Raw genomic sequence first — 18,518 nt, forward strand, 5'->3', positions numbered from 1 at the left:
AGGATGCCTTGAACTATATGGAAAGCTTTTCAAGCCTGTTACAAAAAAATGACCACTTGAAGACTATGACCAGTCCAAATCTGTAATATAATGAAACTTGATGTGGAGTGAAGCAGCAGCTGTGCCAGAAGTCCAAGACTTACACTTCTATACAGCGCTTGTAGAGTGTGGTCTCGCTCAAGAGTTTTAGTAAATTGACTTTGCTGCTGCAATTTCAGACAAGAAATGAAGGCAAGAAAAATTCAACATCAGTTCTTTTTGAGTGAAATAGTGATTTTTACAAAACAAATGCTATTTATTGTAATGGCTTCAAGTGAACATTTGGGTGAAATGACACTCAATACCCATTCACACACCTACACAAAAGAAAATCGTGTAGAAAAACAATTTAAATCTATTTCACATGAGCTGCTTGTACAAAGGAGACATACGGTACAGACAGGAAAATCCACAAATATAAAGGATATTATTGTGCCCCCATAAAATTAAACACAACTAAATAGTGGATGACAAGTCTAAAGTACAATATATACTTCAATCAAAAAATTCATATACAGGGGGATGACTTAAGGAGCTGGTCCTAGATAGTAACAGGAGAGAAGTTCACTTTTCCAGTGGAAAAATATGAGCAATGTTTGCACAAAGCTGCCTGTCTTGTCTGTCCAGTCATAGGAGAGGCACCTGAAGGCACAGTATCTGACAAGTCTTACTCCTCTCCTTGCTTTGTTAAAAACAAAAATAAACAAAACCGTCTTTGCACTGACCAGTTAAAAATGTCATTTTTGTATAAAATATTTATATATAAAACTGAAAGGATTTTTCTGACTAAGATGAATAAAAGCAAGTTGGAATGAATGAGAGGAGCGATTGCTTGCAGAACAGGAAGGTCAATATCCAAGTGCTGGATAAAGAGACATCTGGGAGTGAGATGCCACTAGATCGCAGCAGGGAAATAAAAAAACCAAAGTATATATATATATTAGAATTACAACTAGGAGCCCTGTCCCTCTGGATCTACACCACCCTCTGTGTCTTCATCATTGTAGATATTCTCTGCCTGTGGAAACAAACCAAAGAGCTTACCAACTGTTTACGGTCATTCAGTTTTATTGCAGATATTTTACACATTCACGCACGCACGCACGCACGCACGTTACCTCTCCTGACATGTCTGTTTTAGTAATCACTTGTAGGGATGCACGATGCATCGAAACTTCGGTACGGTTTCGATACTGTGCATCCCAAAACGGTCCGATACCATTATTTCATGTATGTCGATACTTAGCTGTGCGGGCGCACAGCTTAGTATAGTAATACATGAATGTATGAGAGCGGGGCTGCGGCTGTGTAATACAGCCATTGCCCCGCTCCCGAGTAATGACAAGTGCGCACAGTCAGGATCATGCGATGCGGGCGGCGCTGCACTAATGAGCGGCGGCACGGACAACAGAACATGGCAGGCGCGCTGCAAAACACCCCCATGTTCTGTCCTCAATGCCTGCGTCGCCGCTCATTGGTGCAGCGCCGGCCGCATCACCTCATGTTGACCGACCGCGCACGCAGTCAGGAGCAGGGCAATGACTATCACACAACCGCAGCCCTGCTCTATAACGGCGGAGATCAGGGAAACCTCATCTCTGCCGCTATTCTCCTGAATGCTGCGATCATAGCTGACTGCAGCATTCCGTGGTAAATGAGAAAGGGGGATGCCCCTTTGGATCGCATCACAGGTAATTCCTGTGACGCGATCGAGGGACATACCATATATGGGCAGACAGCCAAGGGTCCAATAAAGAACCCCAGGGCTGTGTTACCATATTTCCTGTTAGGGCATACTTAGGTATATCCTAACAACTGCCTGTGTACTATCCGTACACAGGCTAATGTACTGTAATATAGATATATGCCAGTACATTAGTTTAAAAATTAAAGTAAAAACTTAAATATTAAATAATATAAAAACACACTTTTTTTTTTTTTACAATAAACATTAAAATAAGTCCCAATACATAAAATATACATTCGGAATTGGCGCGGCCGTAATAACCTGCACAACTATTTTTTTTGCGTCTTTTAGGATGTGTAAGCCGTAAATAAAATAAAAACGCCCTTTTCACTTATTGTGAGGCGCGTGGTGGGATAATGAATTTAACCTCCATGTGCCTCACATTAATAGTAATTAACCCCATCATGTAACTTACACATTAACCCATTATGACGGAGAAACATGATGGGGTTAATTACTATTAACGTAAGGCACATGGAGGTTAAATTCATCATCACACCTTGTGCCTCACATCAGAAAATGGAAGAACTTTTTTTAAACATTTTTTATTACTGGTGGCAAAGTATCGTTTTGCTATAGAAATCGCAATACTACACAAAGTATCGGTATCGAAGTCCAAATTCTGGTATCGTGACAACCATAATCACTTGTATTCCCTATAATTCTGGAGCATCTTTTTCTTAAAACTCTGGGTTGTACCTTTCTTCTGTTATTCCTCCTAGAAATGTATGAAAAAATTGACAACTGGGATTATCAGTCCCCTTGTCAAAGGGGTGTCCCTACATAGTTTACACCCAGTTGTCAATTTTTTTTCATACATTTGTAAGAGGAATAACAGGAATGATACAACAATTTCACGTTTTGTTCTCCGTAGCTAGATGGGTTTCCAACTCAATCTTTGGTTCTAAAGCGGATGTCAGATGTCAAAGACATTTGATTTTTGCCAGTGGATGGCACCAATTTTGAGTTGATCCGCCAACAATCTAACGTCTGTCAAAAAATCTGCAGTCACGGTTAACAAAAGCATTGGGCAGGTTAAAACACGATCAGATCCAGCAGTCTGCTAGAAACGTATGCCTTCCCCAATTTCATAAACATTCACATTTGACCAAGTTAAATTTGCAGGGTAATAGAGGAATTAGGAGTGACCACTATCATCCGACAATTTTACAATATAATCTAAGGATTAGGAGAATGCCTCAATACCATTATTTTATTCCCTCAAGGGGAACCCCTCTTAACATGCCTTATTAGGGCATATGACGCCAGCATGTCCCCCGCTTGCCACCCTCTATGAGCCAGAGCGTATGACCAGCATCTAAATGATACGTTTAAACTGCAGAACCTGCTGCAGGGGAAAGTGTATGGCCTGCTGTGACATCCCCAAGGACACTAGCTTCCGTAAGCCCAAGCATTTAGCTAAACACATGCAAATATCTAAAGTATAAAAATTAAAAACAAACAGAAAAACTACTTTACTACATGCAAATTTAGTGGTGTATAATATTAAAAACAATTTGCTACTTTATCAAAACTCACCATTTGCCAAACTTGCATAATATTGTCTTCAGATACTGAACATATAACCCAAGGCTCATTAGGATTCCATGAAAAGTCTGAAATCTTTGCAGTGTGACCTCCATGAATAAACTGAGGAAAACAAAGAAAATGAATGAATGGAAAAAAATAAAAAAAGACAAAAGGAGATTTCCCACGAGTGACATTTATGAAAACATCAACAGGATGTCATAAATGTCAGATAGATGCAGGTCCCCCTAAACCCCATTCAGCCACTATGTGTTGCGGCTGAATGAGGTGCTTTCTGACCATGAAAAAAAAAAAAAAAAAAAGTTATATGGTCATGAGTTACGTAAACAGCGTAAGTCGGAGCTACGCGGTTTACGCAAGCCTCAGAGCTTAATGGTAGTTATGGAAACAACGTAGCTTGCATGCTACTTCTGTAACTGCCATTCACTACTATTGGAGTTACGGAAACAGCGTAGCTCAGCGAGTTATGTAAACGGCGTAACTCACGACCATATAACTTTTTCATGGTCGGAAAACACATTCAGCCGGAAAACACAGCGGCTGAACGGGGTATAGGGGGCCCCGTTCTGGAGATAGGTGGGACCCGCATCTGACATTTATGACACATCCACAGGATATGTCGCTCGTGGGAAAACCCCTTTAACACATATCAGGCTTACTGATATCAAATATCGACATAGCTACATACCAGCAACTCAGGGGGGCCGTCTTCAGCATCCTCTGGAGACTGTTCTTCTCCAATTTTACTAGAAAATAAAAATAAATATTAAACCCTTGACGACATGTGATAGGGGGTGTGTTTGGGGTAGTATTGAGCAGGCTCAATGGCAAAGCCCACTCCATACTCACAGCAGCGTCTGTGCCGTTAGAAAGAGTGGGACAGACCCCTCTGATAGCCTATTGGCTGCGATGTGGGGTGCCGATGGTTGTCATGGCAGCCTGGGGGGCCTAATAAAGGCCCGCCAGATGTGCTGTCTGTTCCTATTAAGCCCTGCCGGAGCTTAAAAAGGGGGCCGGGTAACCGTAAAATACACTGCAATATACAAGTACTGGAGTGTAATATACCAGCGACCAAAGAATCGTTTGTTCAAATCCCCTAGTGACACAAAATTCAAGTGGTTTTTAATTTCCAAAAAATTAGAAATGTATTTTTTACAGCACAGTGAATGTTGTAAAAACTAAACCCAGAAAACTGGTGGGGTTTTTTTCCCCCCATTTCAACCCAAAGTACTTTTTTTCCCCCGTAGTACATTAAATAGTGACATCAAAAACGACAACTACTCATGCAAACAGAAGAGGAAAAAAATAAATAAAAAGTCCTCATAGCGACATCTATAGAAAAACGTATGGACTTTGGAAAGCGAGGCGGGGGGGGGGGGCATGGAGGAGGCAAGACAATAAAAAAAATTGGCTGCGGCACCAAAGTTTTCAGAGCTATTTAACCTTGAACTGGCGCCCATTTAAGAGAACGGTGTTCTGAGCAAAAATCCGTTTGCAAATGTCACTGATCAAATTCTGGCACTACACAAAAAACAAAACCCTACACTATTTTATGTACATAGAACTCTTCTCTGGCAGTGTACAGAAACCTATCAATCAAATTGATCCCTTTAAAAAAAGGTTGGCAATACCGCCTATAGTGAAGCATGAAGAATTAAAATCCCCTTCCATATCAGTACAACAGTGTGTATGTTGTCGACCTAGTCACAGGTTACAGATATCTAGAAAGTCTTGACACATGCAGGGCAACAATGCAAAATTTTAATTCCACACACCCACACTCCTATCGAAACGCATCAGCATGTAAAATAGACATCAATTGTGCAAATCCCTAATCTATTAGTTTCAATTCATTACAAAACCTACAATTCAATATTCCCTGTATACAAGTCGCATGAAAACATTCTAAACTAATGACTGTCAGTAAACAGGTGTTGAAGCACTGCGTCGTACCTTAAATCCCAGACATTCAACCTCCGATCAGTACCACTAGATGCCAATATAGTTTCATTGTGTGGGGACCACTGTACCTGCAGGTAAATGAAGACGATGCAATAAAGTTATCCCGTATATACTAGAATTTGGCATCAATCACATCTTGCTGATGCCAGTTTAAACAGAATTCACTAAGAATTACTGATCTATACCTGGAAAATTTCATCTTTATGGGACTCAAAAGAATGTAACTTCAGTTTCAGATTACGCAAATCCCACAATGCCACAGTCTATTGATAGAGCAAAAATGTGTTAATAGGTAGCAAATCAACTCAATCCAAAAGTTGTTACAAAAAAAAAAATACACTAAGCAATACCAAAACTATAAAAACAAATCAAAATTAGTCAACTGAAATATTGCAGATTGACGCATTACATACATTTTAGATTGACGAAAACTATGCGGTGTGCAATTTCCTGCGCCATTTGCATGTAAATATCTATACATGCTTAACCAGAAACATTGTTCAAATACATTGTTTTCGGTTATCTGTTCTAGAAAAGCATAATCTATGGAGCACTGCAAATTCAGTGATTAAAACTCCCTCTAAGGGCTCATTCAGACGAACGTGAATAACGTCTGTGTGCTGCGCATGGAAATCACGTGCAGCACACGGATCCATTGGTTTCAATGGGGCCGTTCACACATGCAGGGGTTTTCATGCAGCGAGAGTCCGTTGAGTGAAACTCACTGCATGTCCTATATTGGTGCGTTACGCATGCACATCAATTCAATTTAAAAAAAGAAAAAAAAAAAAGAGAAAAAGGTGCTTCGCGAGTGCATGAATAATGCATGCCAATCAGATATGCTTGCGTGAATGGAGCCTAAGGGCTTGTACACATGTAACAAAATTGCTTCAGAAAAGTTCTGAAGCATCTCCGTGAAAACCAGCAGACAAACCAACTGCGGAAAAACCACACCCTTTCATGCATTTTTTACTGCAGAAAATAAAGCGGATATTGCGAAGTGTTTTTTCAAGCCTGTGTAATGTTGATATCTCCTCTGAAAAACGCAGCAATTCAGTCCACTTTCCACAGCAGCAATGGACATGCTGCGGAAAGTAGAATATGCAGCGCAGGTGAATTTCAAGACTGAAATTTTATGCAGCGTGTGGATGATATTTGAGCATTCACACCCACTTGGCTGCTACTGTACTCTGCTAAATATTTTCCACCCGCATTTCCGGATGGAAAATACGTAGCAATTCCGTTACGTGTGGACAAGCCCTAAAGCGGTGCTCACATTGTAGTCTTTATATTCAGCTAAAAACAAAATTTGAGAAAAAAAAAAATGGAACGTTTTTCCTTTATACGTTTCTTCTGTTTAGCATCCACTCCAGCAAAAACTGCACCAAATTTTAAATGTTTGAGAAAGGCCTAAGAGAATGATTGTATTACCTTGTCTGCAGACCCAGTAGCTAAGATGAACTCACTATAGGGGTTAAATGACAAGCAGTTGACCTCAGCTGTGTGAGCATCCACAGAATGACTTGGTTTTGATGTGTTGTTTGATCGGGTGTCCCATCTACAACAGAGAGAACAGAAACAGTGAGGCAAAAGGATAAACACAATGAAGATTTCAAATTCCATAAACCTTGGGGCCTGGTCGGTAACCATAAAACAGATATCTAGCTTCTCCATCTCTAGGTCGGAATACAAGCGTTAACATACAACTACATTATAGTAGTCTGAAACCAGCCTTAGATCCCTATGACACAGTTAGTTTGGGTCATTAGAACATCGGTCGGGCCAGCCCTGCGGCCACATTTTACCTTACCTTGTTCACCAAACCATTCTCCACTGTTTGACAACCACCGCCACTTCATTCCTGACTCATTATAAACAAAGCCTCATAGAAACCAGTGATAGCTACTGATCTTGTGACTAAAAGCAAATGCATTAGCCTGAAATCCACATCAGTGGCTAGACTCACATGTAAAACGGGGCAGAAATTTGCTTAAAAGGGGGTTTTTCTAGGATTTTGATGACTTATCCTTAGGATAGATAATCAGATCGGTAGGGGGCGGATTAAAATTCCCCCACGATCAGCTGACTGAAGGGGCCGTGGTGCTTCGTCCTCTTCATTGCTCACCAGGCACAGATAGTGGCTGTGGCTGGTACTGCAGCTCAGTCCCATGCACTTGAATGGCATGGAGTTGCAAAAAGCTGCTTGTGTTTTACAGTCAACATAACTGTATGAGGGCTTGTTTGCATGAAAAAATAGTTTTTAATTACATAATTTTGGGGTACATTAACTGGTCTTGATAGCCTTTGAGAGTGGTTGCGTGTGGTCAATGGAACACCTGTAGCTGGACGTCTGGCTCGTAGCCCTATGTCATGCAAATGCCTTCTGATATTTGTGTCGACACTGGTTGCCGCCCTAGGCTTCGGATGTGACGTTCAATTTCACTTGCAGTACAGAATGGATCACTACGCGCCATTCTTCCAATCAGACTATCCATAAGTGCAGGGGTTGGTCTCCACGCAAGTCTTGCTGTTATTCCAGTTCGTTGTTCCCCCAGCCTACGGGACACGCAATGTTGAGCAGTGCTGACATCTCTGCCTAGGCTCGTAGCGATAGTAATAAACCAAGGCCTCTCAGTTCAAAGATTCTGTCCCTGTCAGTTTGCGACAAGTGACGATAACTCTTACATCGACGAAGAGGAGGCATCGCACAATCATCCCACACCACTTGATTTGATTTTTGAGGTATCATGTGGTTAAAAAAAAAACCTTTGCTTTCAGTCTGGCTTTTATGCTCCTCCCACATGCCACAGATTGGAGCTCGGTGCTTGAAAATGTGATCACTTGCAGATCTTAGCGACACCTGCTGCTTCCTTGATTTGCACAACCTTATAGCTTGCCCTTCTTGGTGTTGCAATTTCAACGTTGAGGAGTGTATAGAAAACTTTGTAACATGTTAGGGAAAAATAGCAAATTCCCCACTGAACAGCACAATGCAGACATTTTAAAGGTTTAAATCTCCTCTGCACACAGTCTCCAAAAAAATAAATATCCAAATAAAATACAGAACACAGGAAGGAGCAAGATGGAGAGAATATGGATTTTTTTTCTTAATGACATTTATACACTCATTCAAGTCACACATTTTACCAGACGAGTACAACACGTACATCATGAGTTTCTGGTCATCCGCTACAGATCCAAATAGGGATTCATGTAGTAAGTGCCAGGAAACATCTTCCACCACGGCAGTATGTCCTGTAAAAATGGTCTTGGCATCAACCACCTTGCCCTCTTTGGGCACTGCACTGATATCCCACAAGCAAATTGTCTGCAAGGTTAAAAAAAAAAAAAAACACATGTATTAATCAGGTCAATTAATTCTGCAGGGACATAAATGTATCTATAAAACGAAAGAATCTAAAAACAATTCTAGAAAAAAAATCTGCTATAATAAAGTAAAGATAGACTGCCCTGCTTGTGAACACCTTACAATATTTTAGTGGGGGCTCAGTATAAAGCATTACGATTTTAAAACAAGGAAAAAAACCAAAACAAAAACGACTTACATGGTCATCAGATGCACTAAGTAGGTTTCCACTAAGATTAGGATTCCAGGACAATCCATATCCTTCCTTTTGGTGACCACGAAGCCGGAGATCAGGGTTACATTCACCTGATGGATCTATACAATGAGAGAAGGGCTTTCTTATACGCAACAGCAAAAAGGTACTTGAAGCACCTTATACAGTTGATGTAATCTCAAATATGAAAAAATTAGAAACAATTTAAAATGAATATTTATCAAATAAAAAAAAATAAAAAAGCTACACTTCTCAAATCTGAATGCTGCTGGCTCAAAAAAAAGACAGTAGCACTTTCACTTCAATACTCAGATTTGGCTGTACACAATTTGCTATGGAATTTACTTAAATTAACATTTCACCTTGCAAACCTTGATCGTGAAGCCAATCTTTACCGTGGATTCACACTAAACTTCTGCAACAAAACCTACCGTTATAGTCAAGTTTACAAATAGCAATTCACTCAATTGTCCCCGTCCCCCCCAAATTAAAAAAATCACCACGTTGTAACGTAAGCAAAAAAACAAAAACTTAAATGTTATGGGAAAACTCCTTTATGACCTATCCAGAGGTTACATCACAAATGGTCAGCTAAATGCCTGTCCCACCTCTGAGACCCGCACCTATCTCTAGAAGGGGGCCCCCTAAACCCGTTTCTAGCTTTGTCAGATCTTACTGACTCCTGGCCACTTCCTGGTTATATGGTCAGGAGTTAGAAAACAGCATAGCTTGCTGAGCTACGCTGTCTCCATAACTCCCATAGTAGTGAATGGCAGCTCCGTAAGCAGCATAGCACGCGAGCTACGCTGTTTACGTATCTCGCATCCATATAACCTTTTTCATGGTCGGAATGCCCCTCATTCAGCCGCAACAGAGGCTGAACAGGGTTTAGGGGGCCCCGTTCTGGGACCTGCACCTGTCTCCAGAGGTGGGACCCTCAGCTGACATTTATGACAAATCCTGTGGATGTGTCAAAATGTCTCATGGGAAAACCCCTTTAGGGCTTTTGCAGCAGCATGCTCAGTCATGCCTGTCCCCAAATTTACTTCAGCAGGGAAAACCGTAGCATTTCAAAATGCATGTACCACAACTGTATGCTTTCATGACTGCAACAAATCCACAACAAAATTGCACGTATTATCTGACCACGATTACAGAGATTTCAGCTCACCTGGTTTGGATGGATGTTTAGTGTAGTCAAACACAAGAACATCACTGGATGGCGTTTTTGTTGCAATGATGCACGGGTTCTGGGGCATATAGCGAGCTCGATTTACTTCTCCTTCATGGTTTATTTTGATCTCGATCTCTATTTTCCCACTTACTGAACCAAAGCCTCCAAACTCTTAAGAAATTAAACAGGATAAGTTAGATATTAGAGGTCAACTAAAATCAAACACTAGTTAGCAAAGTCAAATTCCAAATACTCTCCTAATATTTCCAGCCAAAACAAACTGGTCATTAAATCGGACGTTAGAACGGTAGCCAAAGTACTTACTTACAGAGGGATTGGCATTTTACGGTTTTGTAGTGTTGTCCATTTTTGCAAGTGACAAAAGGAAGTGCAGCCATACTGGTCACCTTTGTCACATACTGATGGTAAATTGTCATTTTCTTTTTACATTTAAATGGCGTGTGTCTTTTCACCTAACTTGTGCTAATTATATAGGCACAGTTACCACCATCAAAAGTGTAATATATTCTAATTCCCAAATCTGTTTTCCGGATCAAAAATCATTCCAAACACACTGCCACTAGGTTTCCCACTTCTGAGCCATTTGCAGTACTCTCCCCATCGTTAGGTTCTTTCCGTCTTTAGTTACAGACAAGCTGGGGCCGGAAAACAGGAAACCTGTCATAACAAGCTTGATGCGCACCCCCGGCTACTGCATTAACACTTGGCAATCTGGAGAGCACAGAGCCTGCTAATAACACTAGGTAATAATGAGTGGACGGGTTTCGGACCAGTCAGATTTCCGACTGGACAGCCATAATGCGTGCTCCAGAGAAGGTGCTATGCATTATGGGGAGTAAGGGAACAGAAGTCTATTTAGAAAACTACTGGCAAGCTTCCCTGTCTTTGGACACTCCCCCCTGTTCCTGAGTAAGTTGCAAGTAGTGTGCGCAAACTAACCAGGCACCGGGGACAGTGTAAAATAGAACATGGAGCGATGAAAACCACCTGTATTACACGGGTAACTTACCTCCTATTAGATTATGACCTATTTCCGATTCTTTGTGAAATGACAGGTACCCTTTAAAAATAAGTCAGTTGGTTTAGACACACCCTGCCCTAATGGAACAGAGGAAGGATACCTCGCCTGCAAGCGAGAGGAGTCACTGCAAATAGTAGCTCTGGAGGACTGTATTCAGGCAGCCTATTAATTGCAATAGGCAGCATGCGTTTTGTATATTCTACGGAATTTAGCGTTTTCCCTCGGCAATCAAAGCTGATCACAAGCGTCAAAGGACTGGGACCCCCAAAATCTGCTGTACCCAGCAATAAACTAACAGATTAAAAGTACAACCAATGAAGGGACCCAAAGTAGTAATGTGTCCATAAAGAGAATCTGTCACTAATTCCGTAATGTCCAATCTCCTAACTAATCTAATATGCGCGGTCACGCTGATAATTCCAGTGAAACTTGTGTCCAAAACGTTTTAAAAATTGAGCTTTTTTTTTTTTAATAAATATACAGATGAAGCTATACTAGCCAAAGGACCGGTAAGATTGCTCTCTGTGGGCGGTGTTTGTGTTGTCTGTATAACGCTGTCCAATTGTAATCTCTGTTTCAATCGCGAGATCACGTTGTGTTTACACTTCTGACCGCAGCTCCTTCAACGCTCACCCAGGAAGACGGCCCCTGCATCAACTCTCTCATCCAGGGACTATCTTCCTGTATGAGCGCTGACGGAGTGATCTATTGATTAGTAATGGCATGGGTTTCAGTCTATGGGACTCAGACACGATAATTTGGGGAAGACAAGCTACATTGATTTCAGTAGCTGCTACACCCCACCTCAGTGAATGCCATACAGCTTTGCATTTATTTTACGGTTTTCTTATGCATATTGAGTACTTTTCTGTGTGACCAATATTTCAGTTATTTGGTATCCATATTTTTGGGAGCCATGTTGCATTAGCTCTAGTTACGATCACATCTCTTTGCAGTGCCAACCTACACAGCTTTGTATTCACTGTGGGAACTTTCTGCCCCCTCTATTCTTTATGTATGTACTTATAGCATTTCCCTGTGTGACCGATATTCTTTTCAGTTCAGATATGCTATAACTCCTATCTGTACATGTGTTATTTATCTGCTCAAGCTTAGTCCTGTTTTGAATGGAGATGCATTTTTTTCTGTTTGCTTGGATTTTACTTCCGTTTTCCCATATTGTTCTTCTCATGCTTTTAACTGTCTTTAATACAATTGTCATTTAAATTTAATAAAGCAATTGTTATATATTATGGGCATTATATATTTTTTGGTTCACATATAGGTTTTGAAATGATCACACAGGATGATTGAAATTTGCTGCAAGCAGAGACTGTTGCGATGCAATGGTCCAGGCAAATACCAGTGGATATCGAATCATGGAGAGCCAGAACAGCACCGGCCTCAGACATTTGGGGTATGAATTTCCACTCTAGTGCAAAACAGAACTTCCCCTTAATTCTGTACTCACCTCCTTTCTCACTGTCATAATGAGAGGCATCAAACTGGGCATCATCATTAGGAAGTTGTACACTGGCAATGACCAAGTGATTCTGTTCATCAGAGGTGTGTGTTCCAAGGACCAAGCGGTGAACGCTGAAATCCTTCCCTTCTGGTCTGAGAAAGCAACAAAATTCCAATATAGTACATAAACTTACATATAGTACATTGACTTGATCACCTGACTAAACTAAAATTCCCACTATTCAATGTAAATGTAATACAAACTAAGTTAGTTTATAGGGCCCTATACTGTTTAATATTTATTAATGACCTTGAAGGATTGCACATTAAAATTGGAATTTTTGCAGATGATCCTAAACTGTAAATGAACACAGAGGACAATGTTCTTTTACAAAAGGATCTGGATAAATTAGAGACTTGGGCAGAGCAGTGGCAAAATAGATTTAAAGGGAATGAATGGTCAGAAAATTACATATTACTTTAACCACTTATTTTGGTAAAACTTTTTTCCATGTCACTAATCCCCCAAACCCTGACCGCAATTTTTTTTTAATACTGTAGATTTTACTCTGGCCACTAGAGAATTCACAATAAACAAACTTCCTGTTAACCCCTTAAGGACAGGGCCAATTTTGGCCTTGGGGACCGAACTATTTTTTTATATTTCCCTCCTTGCATCCCGGTGCTCATAACTTTTTCATTTTATGTCCGACGTAGTTGTATGAGAGAGACTTTTTTACGGGATGGGTAGTACTTTATGTGGATACCATTTTTTCTACATTTACATTATTGTTAAATTTATATACATTTTTATTTTGGCTAAAACGTAGAAAAGCAGTTCTGCTGCAGTGTTTTTTTTACACCATACACCGATCATAAATAAAGTTTTACATTTATTGTACAGGTTGTTACGGACAAGGCGATACCAAATATGCATATTTTATTTTATTTCATGTTTTGGGACTTTATTTACAATAAATGTCAAAATATAAGTATTTTTTTAATCCCATAGAGGGATTTTGATTTTTATACTTTAACCCCTTAGTGACCACCAATACGCCTTTTTACGTTGGTCACTAAGGGGCCTTAGGCTAGGCTGACGCCTTTTTACGTTCGCCTAGCCTAAGTCCTGCACGGGTCTCCCGTGCAGGCTGGAGCCGGGGCTCTGCTGTCTGATGACAGCTGAGCTCCTGCTCCAACACCTGCGATCGAAGTTTACTTCGATCGCGGCTGTTTAACCCGTTAAATGCCGCCGTCAATAGCGACCGCGGCATTTAACTTTGTTTACAAAGGGAGCGAGCTCCCTCTGTCACCCATCGGCGGCCCGCGAATGCAATCGCGGGTCTCCGATGGGGTATCATGGCAGCCGGGGGCTTGATAAAAGCCCCCAGGTCTGCCCTGGACATATGCCTGTTAACAGATTGCGTGTCAGATTTACGAAGTATACCAGAGAATTATAGCAGCGATCGGAAGATCGCACAGTAAAGTCCCCTAGTGGGACTAATAAAATAAATAATAAATGTGAAATAAAGATTAATAAAAACTACAGTAAAAAAAATAAAACCATTTTATTTCCATAAAAAGTGATTTTATTTAGTAAAAGTGTAAAAATAAAAGTACACATATATGGTATCGCCGCGACCGTAATGACTCCATTAATAAAGTTAATATGTAATTTAAACCGCAATGTGAACACCGTTAAAAAAAAAAAACGCAAAAAAACTATGGCGAAATTGCAATTTTTTTCCATTGCCCCCCAGAAAAGTCATAATAAAAATGAATCAATAAGTCCCATGCACCCCAAAACAGTACCAATCAAAACTACGCTTCGTCCCGCAAAAAAAGTCGAAAAAATAACTACATTGATGGAAAAAAAAAAAAATTAATTACGGCTCTTGGAAAGCGACGATGCAAAAACAAATAATTTTAGTTCAAAAGGGTTTTTATTGTGCAAAAGTCGTGAAACATAAAAAACCTCTATATATGTGGTATCGCCGTAATCGTACCGACCCAGAGAATAAAAGGTAACATGTTATTTACGCCGCACAGTGAATGGCGTCAATTTAAAAACGCATAGAACAATGGTGTAATTTCAGTTTTTTTTTATAATCCCCCCCAAAAAAAGTTAATAAAAAAATTATATGTACCCAAAAATGGTGCCATTAAAAAGTACAACTAATCCCGCAAAAAACAAGTCCTCATACAGCTATGTAGACGAAAAAATAAAAAAACGTTATAGCTCTTTGAATGAGACTATAGCAAAACGAATAAAATAGCTTGGTCATTAGGGCCTAAAATAGGCTGGTCACTAAGGGGTTAATGTACCGGCATATATCTATATGCCAGTACATTAGCCTGTGTACTGATTGTACATAGGCAGTTGTTAGGACATACTAAGGTATGCCCTAACAGGGAATATGGTCAGACAGCCCTGGGGTACTTCAATGGACCCTGGGCTGTCTGCAAATACCAGGTATGGGCATCACAGGGATTTCCCGTGAGGCAATCAAAGGAGAGCCCCCCTTCTCAGTATTGCTTAGAATGCCGCTTTGATCGCAACATTCAAGGGGTTAACAGTGGCGAGAAGAGGATTCTGCGGCTGTGTATTACAGCCATTACCCCACTCATCATGGCGCGCGGACACTGGCTGTCACACAGGACGAGAATACTCGTCCTAATGCATCAAGTACCCGCCGCTCTGGACGAGTATTCCCATCTTGTATTGGCAACAAGTTAAAGGGACACTCCGGCTAATACTTTCCCATGTGTACCATTATGGTATTCCATGTGTCAGTCTCCCACCTGATATATATATATATATATATATATATATACACACACACACACACAGTGAAGGAAATAAGTATTTGATCCCTTGCTGATTTTGAAAGTTTGCCCACTGTCAAAGACATGAACAGTCTAGAATTTTTAGGCTAGGTTAATTTTACCAGTGAGAGAAAGATTATATTAAAAAAAAAAAAACAAAAAAAAAAAAACTGAAAATCACATTGTCAAAATGATATATATGTATTTGCATTGTGCACAGAGAAATAAGTATTTGATCCCTTTGGCAAACAAGACTTAATAATTGGTGGCAAAACCCTTGTTGGCAAGCACAGCAATCAGACGTTTTTTGTAGTTGATGATGAGGTTTGCACACGTTAGATGGAATTTTGGCCCACCACTCTTTGCAGATCATCTGTAAATCATTAAAGGGATGGTGTTGCCAGAAAAACATGTTTTTTTTTAAAAAATTAAACATTTAGTGTGTGGGTGATTAAACATTGTTCAAATTTTTTTTTTTTTTTTGGCACGAGCCAGGAAATATTATAAATTATTTCTAATTTATAATACTACCCATTTTTGGCCACTAGATGGGGCTGTTCCCAAATTGCAGCATTGCAACATTGGGTTAAAAGCCCTCGCTCTAGTGAGCTCTCAGCATCCCCCCCTCCTTTATCCTGGCTAGTGCCGGGATAAACGAGGGGTTTGAAAGGTTTAACCTCCTACACTGTGTGTCGCCATTTTTTGAGGTAACCCACAGTGTAGTAGGTTTACATACAGTAGTAAACACACACAAACACTAACATACATTGAAATCTCTTACCTGCTCCTGCCGCCGCGGCTCCCTCCGGCCCGTTCGCTCCGTTTGCTGCCGCTGTTCCATGTGCACAAGTCCGGAAGCCGCGACCGGAAGTAGTAATATTACTGTCCGGCCGTGACTTCCGGTCCACAGGAAAATGGCGCCGGACGGCGCCAATTTCGAATAGGACTGTGTGGGAGCGGCGCATGCGCAGTTCCCACACAGACGCCGTACATGGCAGTCAATTGGACGGGAGCCGTTCGCAGTCCCTATGGGACTGTGGCTGCCGTATTCCATGTCTGTGTGTGTCGTTAATCGACACACACAGAAATGGAACAAAAAATGGCAGCCCCCATAGGGAAGAAAAAGTGTAAAAATAAGAAACAGTAAAACACAAACACACAAATGAATATAAACGTTTTTATTAAAGCACTAACATCTTTAACATATAAAAAAATTATTTGCGATGACACTGTTCCTTTAAGATTTCAAGGCTGTCGCTTGGCAACTCGGATCTTCAGCTCACTCCATAAGTTTTCGATGGGATTAAGGTCTGGAGACTGGCTAGGCCACTCCATGACCTTAATGTGCTTCTTTTTGAGCCACTCCTTTGTTGCCTTGGCTGTATGTTTCGGGTCATTGTCGTGCTGGAAGACCCAGCCACGAGCCATTTTTAATGTCCTGGTGGAGGGAAGGAGGTTGTCACTCAGGATTTGACGGTACATGGCTCCATCCATTCTCCCATTGATGCGGTGAAGTAGTCCTGTGCCCTTAGCAGAGAAACACCCCCAAAACATAATGTTTCCACGTCCATGCTCGACAGTGGGGACAGTGTTCTTTGGGTCATAGGCAGCATTTCTCTTCCTCCAAACACGGCGAGTTGAGTTAATGCCAAAGAGCTCAATTTTAGTCTCATCTGACCACAGCACCTTCTCCCAATCACTCTCAGAATCATCCAGATGTTCATTTGTAAACTTCAGACGGGCCTGTACATGTGCCTTCTTGAGCAGGGGGACCTTGCGGGCACTGCAGGATTTTAATCCATTACGGCGTAATGTGTTACCAATGGTTTTCTTGGTGACTGTGGTCCCAGCTGCCTTGAGATCATTAACAAGTTCCCCCCGTGTAGTTTTCGGCTGAGCTCTCACCTTCCTCAGGATCAAGGATACCCCACGAGGTAAGATTTTGCATGGAGCCCCAGATCGATGTCGATTGACAGTCATTTTGTATGTCTTCCATTTTCTTACTATTGCACCAACAGTTGTCTCCTTCTCACCCATCGTCTTACTTATGGTTTTGTAGCCCATTCCAGCCTTGTGCAGGTCTATGATCTTGCCCCTGACATCCTTAGAAAGCTCTTTGGTCTTGCCCATGTTGTAGAGGTTAGAGTCAGACTGATTAAATGAGTCTGTGGACAGGAGTCTTTTATACAGGTGACCATGTAAGACAGCTGTCTTTAATGCAGGCACCAAGTTGATTTGGAGCGTGTAACTGGTCTGGAGGAGGCTGAACTCTTAACCCCTTAGTGACCACTAATACGCTTTTTTACATCGGTCACTAATGGGCTTTAGGCTAGGCTGACGCCTTTTCACAGCTTTAGGCTAGGCTGACGCCTGATGACAGCTGAGCTCCTGCTCCAATGCCCGCGATCGAAGTTTACTTCGATCGCGGACGTTTAACCCGTTAAATGCTGCCGTCAATAGCGACCGCGGCATTTAACTTTGTTTACAGAGGGAGTGCGCTCCCTCCGTCACCCATCGGCGGCCCGCGAATGCAATCGCGGGTCTCCGATGGGGTGTCATGGCAGCCGGGGGCCTGATAAAAGCCCCCAGGTCTGCCCTGGACATATTCCTGTTCGGACGCGCCGGAGGCACGTCCTAACAGATTGCCTGTCAGATTTACACTGACAGGCAATAATGCTCTGGTATACGAAGTATACCAGAGCATTATAGCAGCGATCGGAATATCGCACAGTAAAGTCCCCTAGTGGGACTAATAAAATAAGTCATCAAAGTGAAATAAAGATTATTAATAAAAAGTACAGTAAAAAAATAAATAAAACCATTATTATTAAAGTGGTTTTATTTAGCAAAAGTGTAAAAAAAAAAAAAAAAAAAAGTACACATGTGTAATTTAAACCGCAAAGTGAACACCGTAAAAAATAAAACGCAAAAAACCATGGCGAAATTGCCATTTTTTTCCATTGCCCCCCAAAAAAGTAATAAAAATGAATCAATAAGTCCCATGCACCCCAAAACAGTACCATTCAAAACTACGTCTTGTCCCGCAGAAAACAAGCCCAAAAAATCACTACATTTATGGAAAAATAAAAAAATTACGGCTCTTGGAAAGAGACGATGCAAAAACAAATAATTTTA

At 41.0% G+C, this 18,518-nt stretch overlaps 2 protein-coding genes across 3 annotated transcripts in view; one reads left to right on the forward strand and one right to left on the reverse strand.

Annotated features, from left to right (window-relative positions):
- Positions 1–1,019, forward strand: part of LOC142742899 (syncoilin-like) — a 35,813-nt gene extending 34,794 nt beyond the window's left edge. The window contains exon 4 of the mRNA XM_075853117.1: positions 1–1,019. Within this exon, the coding sequence (XP_075709232.1) occupies positions 1–52 (52 nt within the window). The 3' untranslated portion in view covers positions 53–1,019.
- RBBP4 (RB binding protein 4, chromatin remodeling factor) overlaps positions 272–18,518 on the reverse strand; it is a 23,555-nt gene continuing 5,308 nt past the window's right edge. Inside the window, exons 3-12 of one of the 2 annotated variants that reach the window (XM_075853115.1) lie at positions 12,565–12,710; positions 10,049–10,222; positions 8,863–8,978; positions 8,464–8,624; positions 6,728–6,854; positions 5,482–5,559; positions 5,288–5,367; positions 4,023–4,080; positions 3,326–3,436; positions 272–1,057 (exon numbers count right to left, since the gene is read on the reverse strand). In XM_075853115.1, coding sequence (XP_075709230.1) covers positions 992–1,057; positions 3,326–3,436; positions 4,023–4,080; positions 5,288–5,367; positions 5,482–5,559; positions 6,728–6,854; positions 8,464–8,624; positions 8,863–8,978; positions 10,049–10,222; positions 12,565–12,710 — 1,117 coding nt within the window. In that variant the 3' untranslated portion in view covers positions 272–991. The remainder of the gene's footprint in view (positions 1,058–3,325; positions 3,437–4,022; positions 4,081–5,287; positions 5,368–5,481; positions 5,560–6,727; positions 6,855–8,463; positions 8,625–8,862; positions 8,979–10,048; positions 10,223–12,564; positions 12,711–18,518) is intronic. The other variant, XM_075853116.1, reaches the window with a different exon arrangement.

This window comes from Rhinoderma darwinii, chromosome 2, assembly GCF_050947455.1.
Source record: "Rhinoderma darwinii isolate aRhiDar2 chromosome 2, aRhiDar2.hap1, whole genome shotgun sequence".
Lineage (NCBI taxonomy): Eukaryota > Metazoa > Chordata > Amphibia > Anura > Rhinodermatidae > Rhinoderma > Rhinoderma darwinii.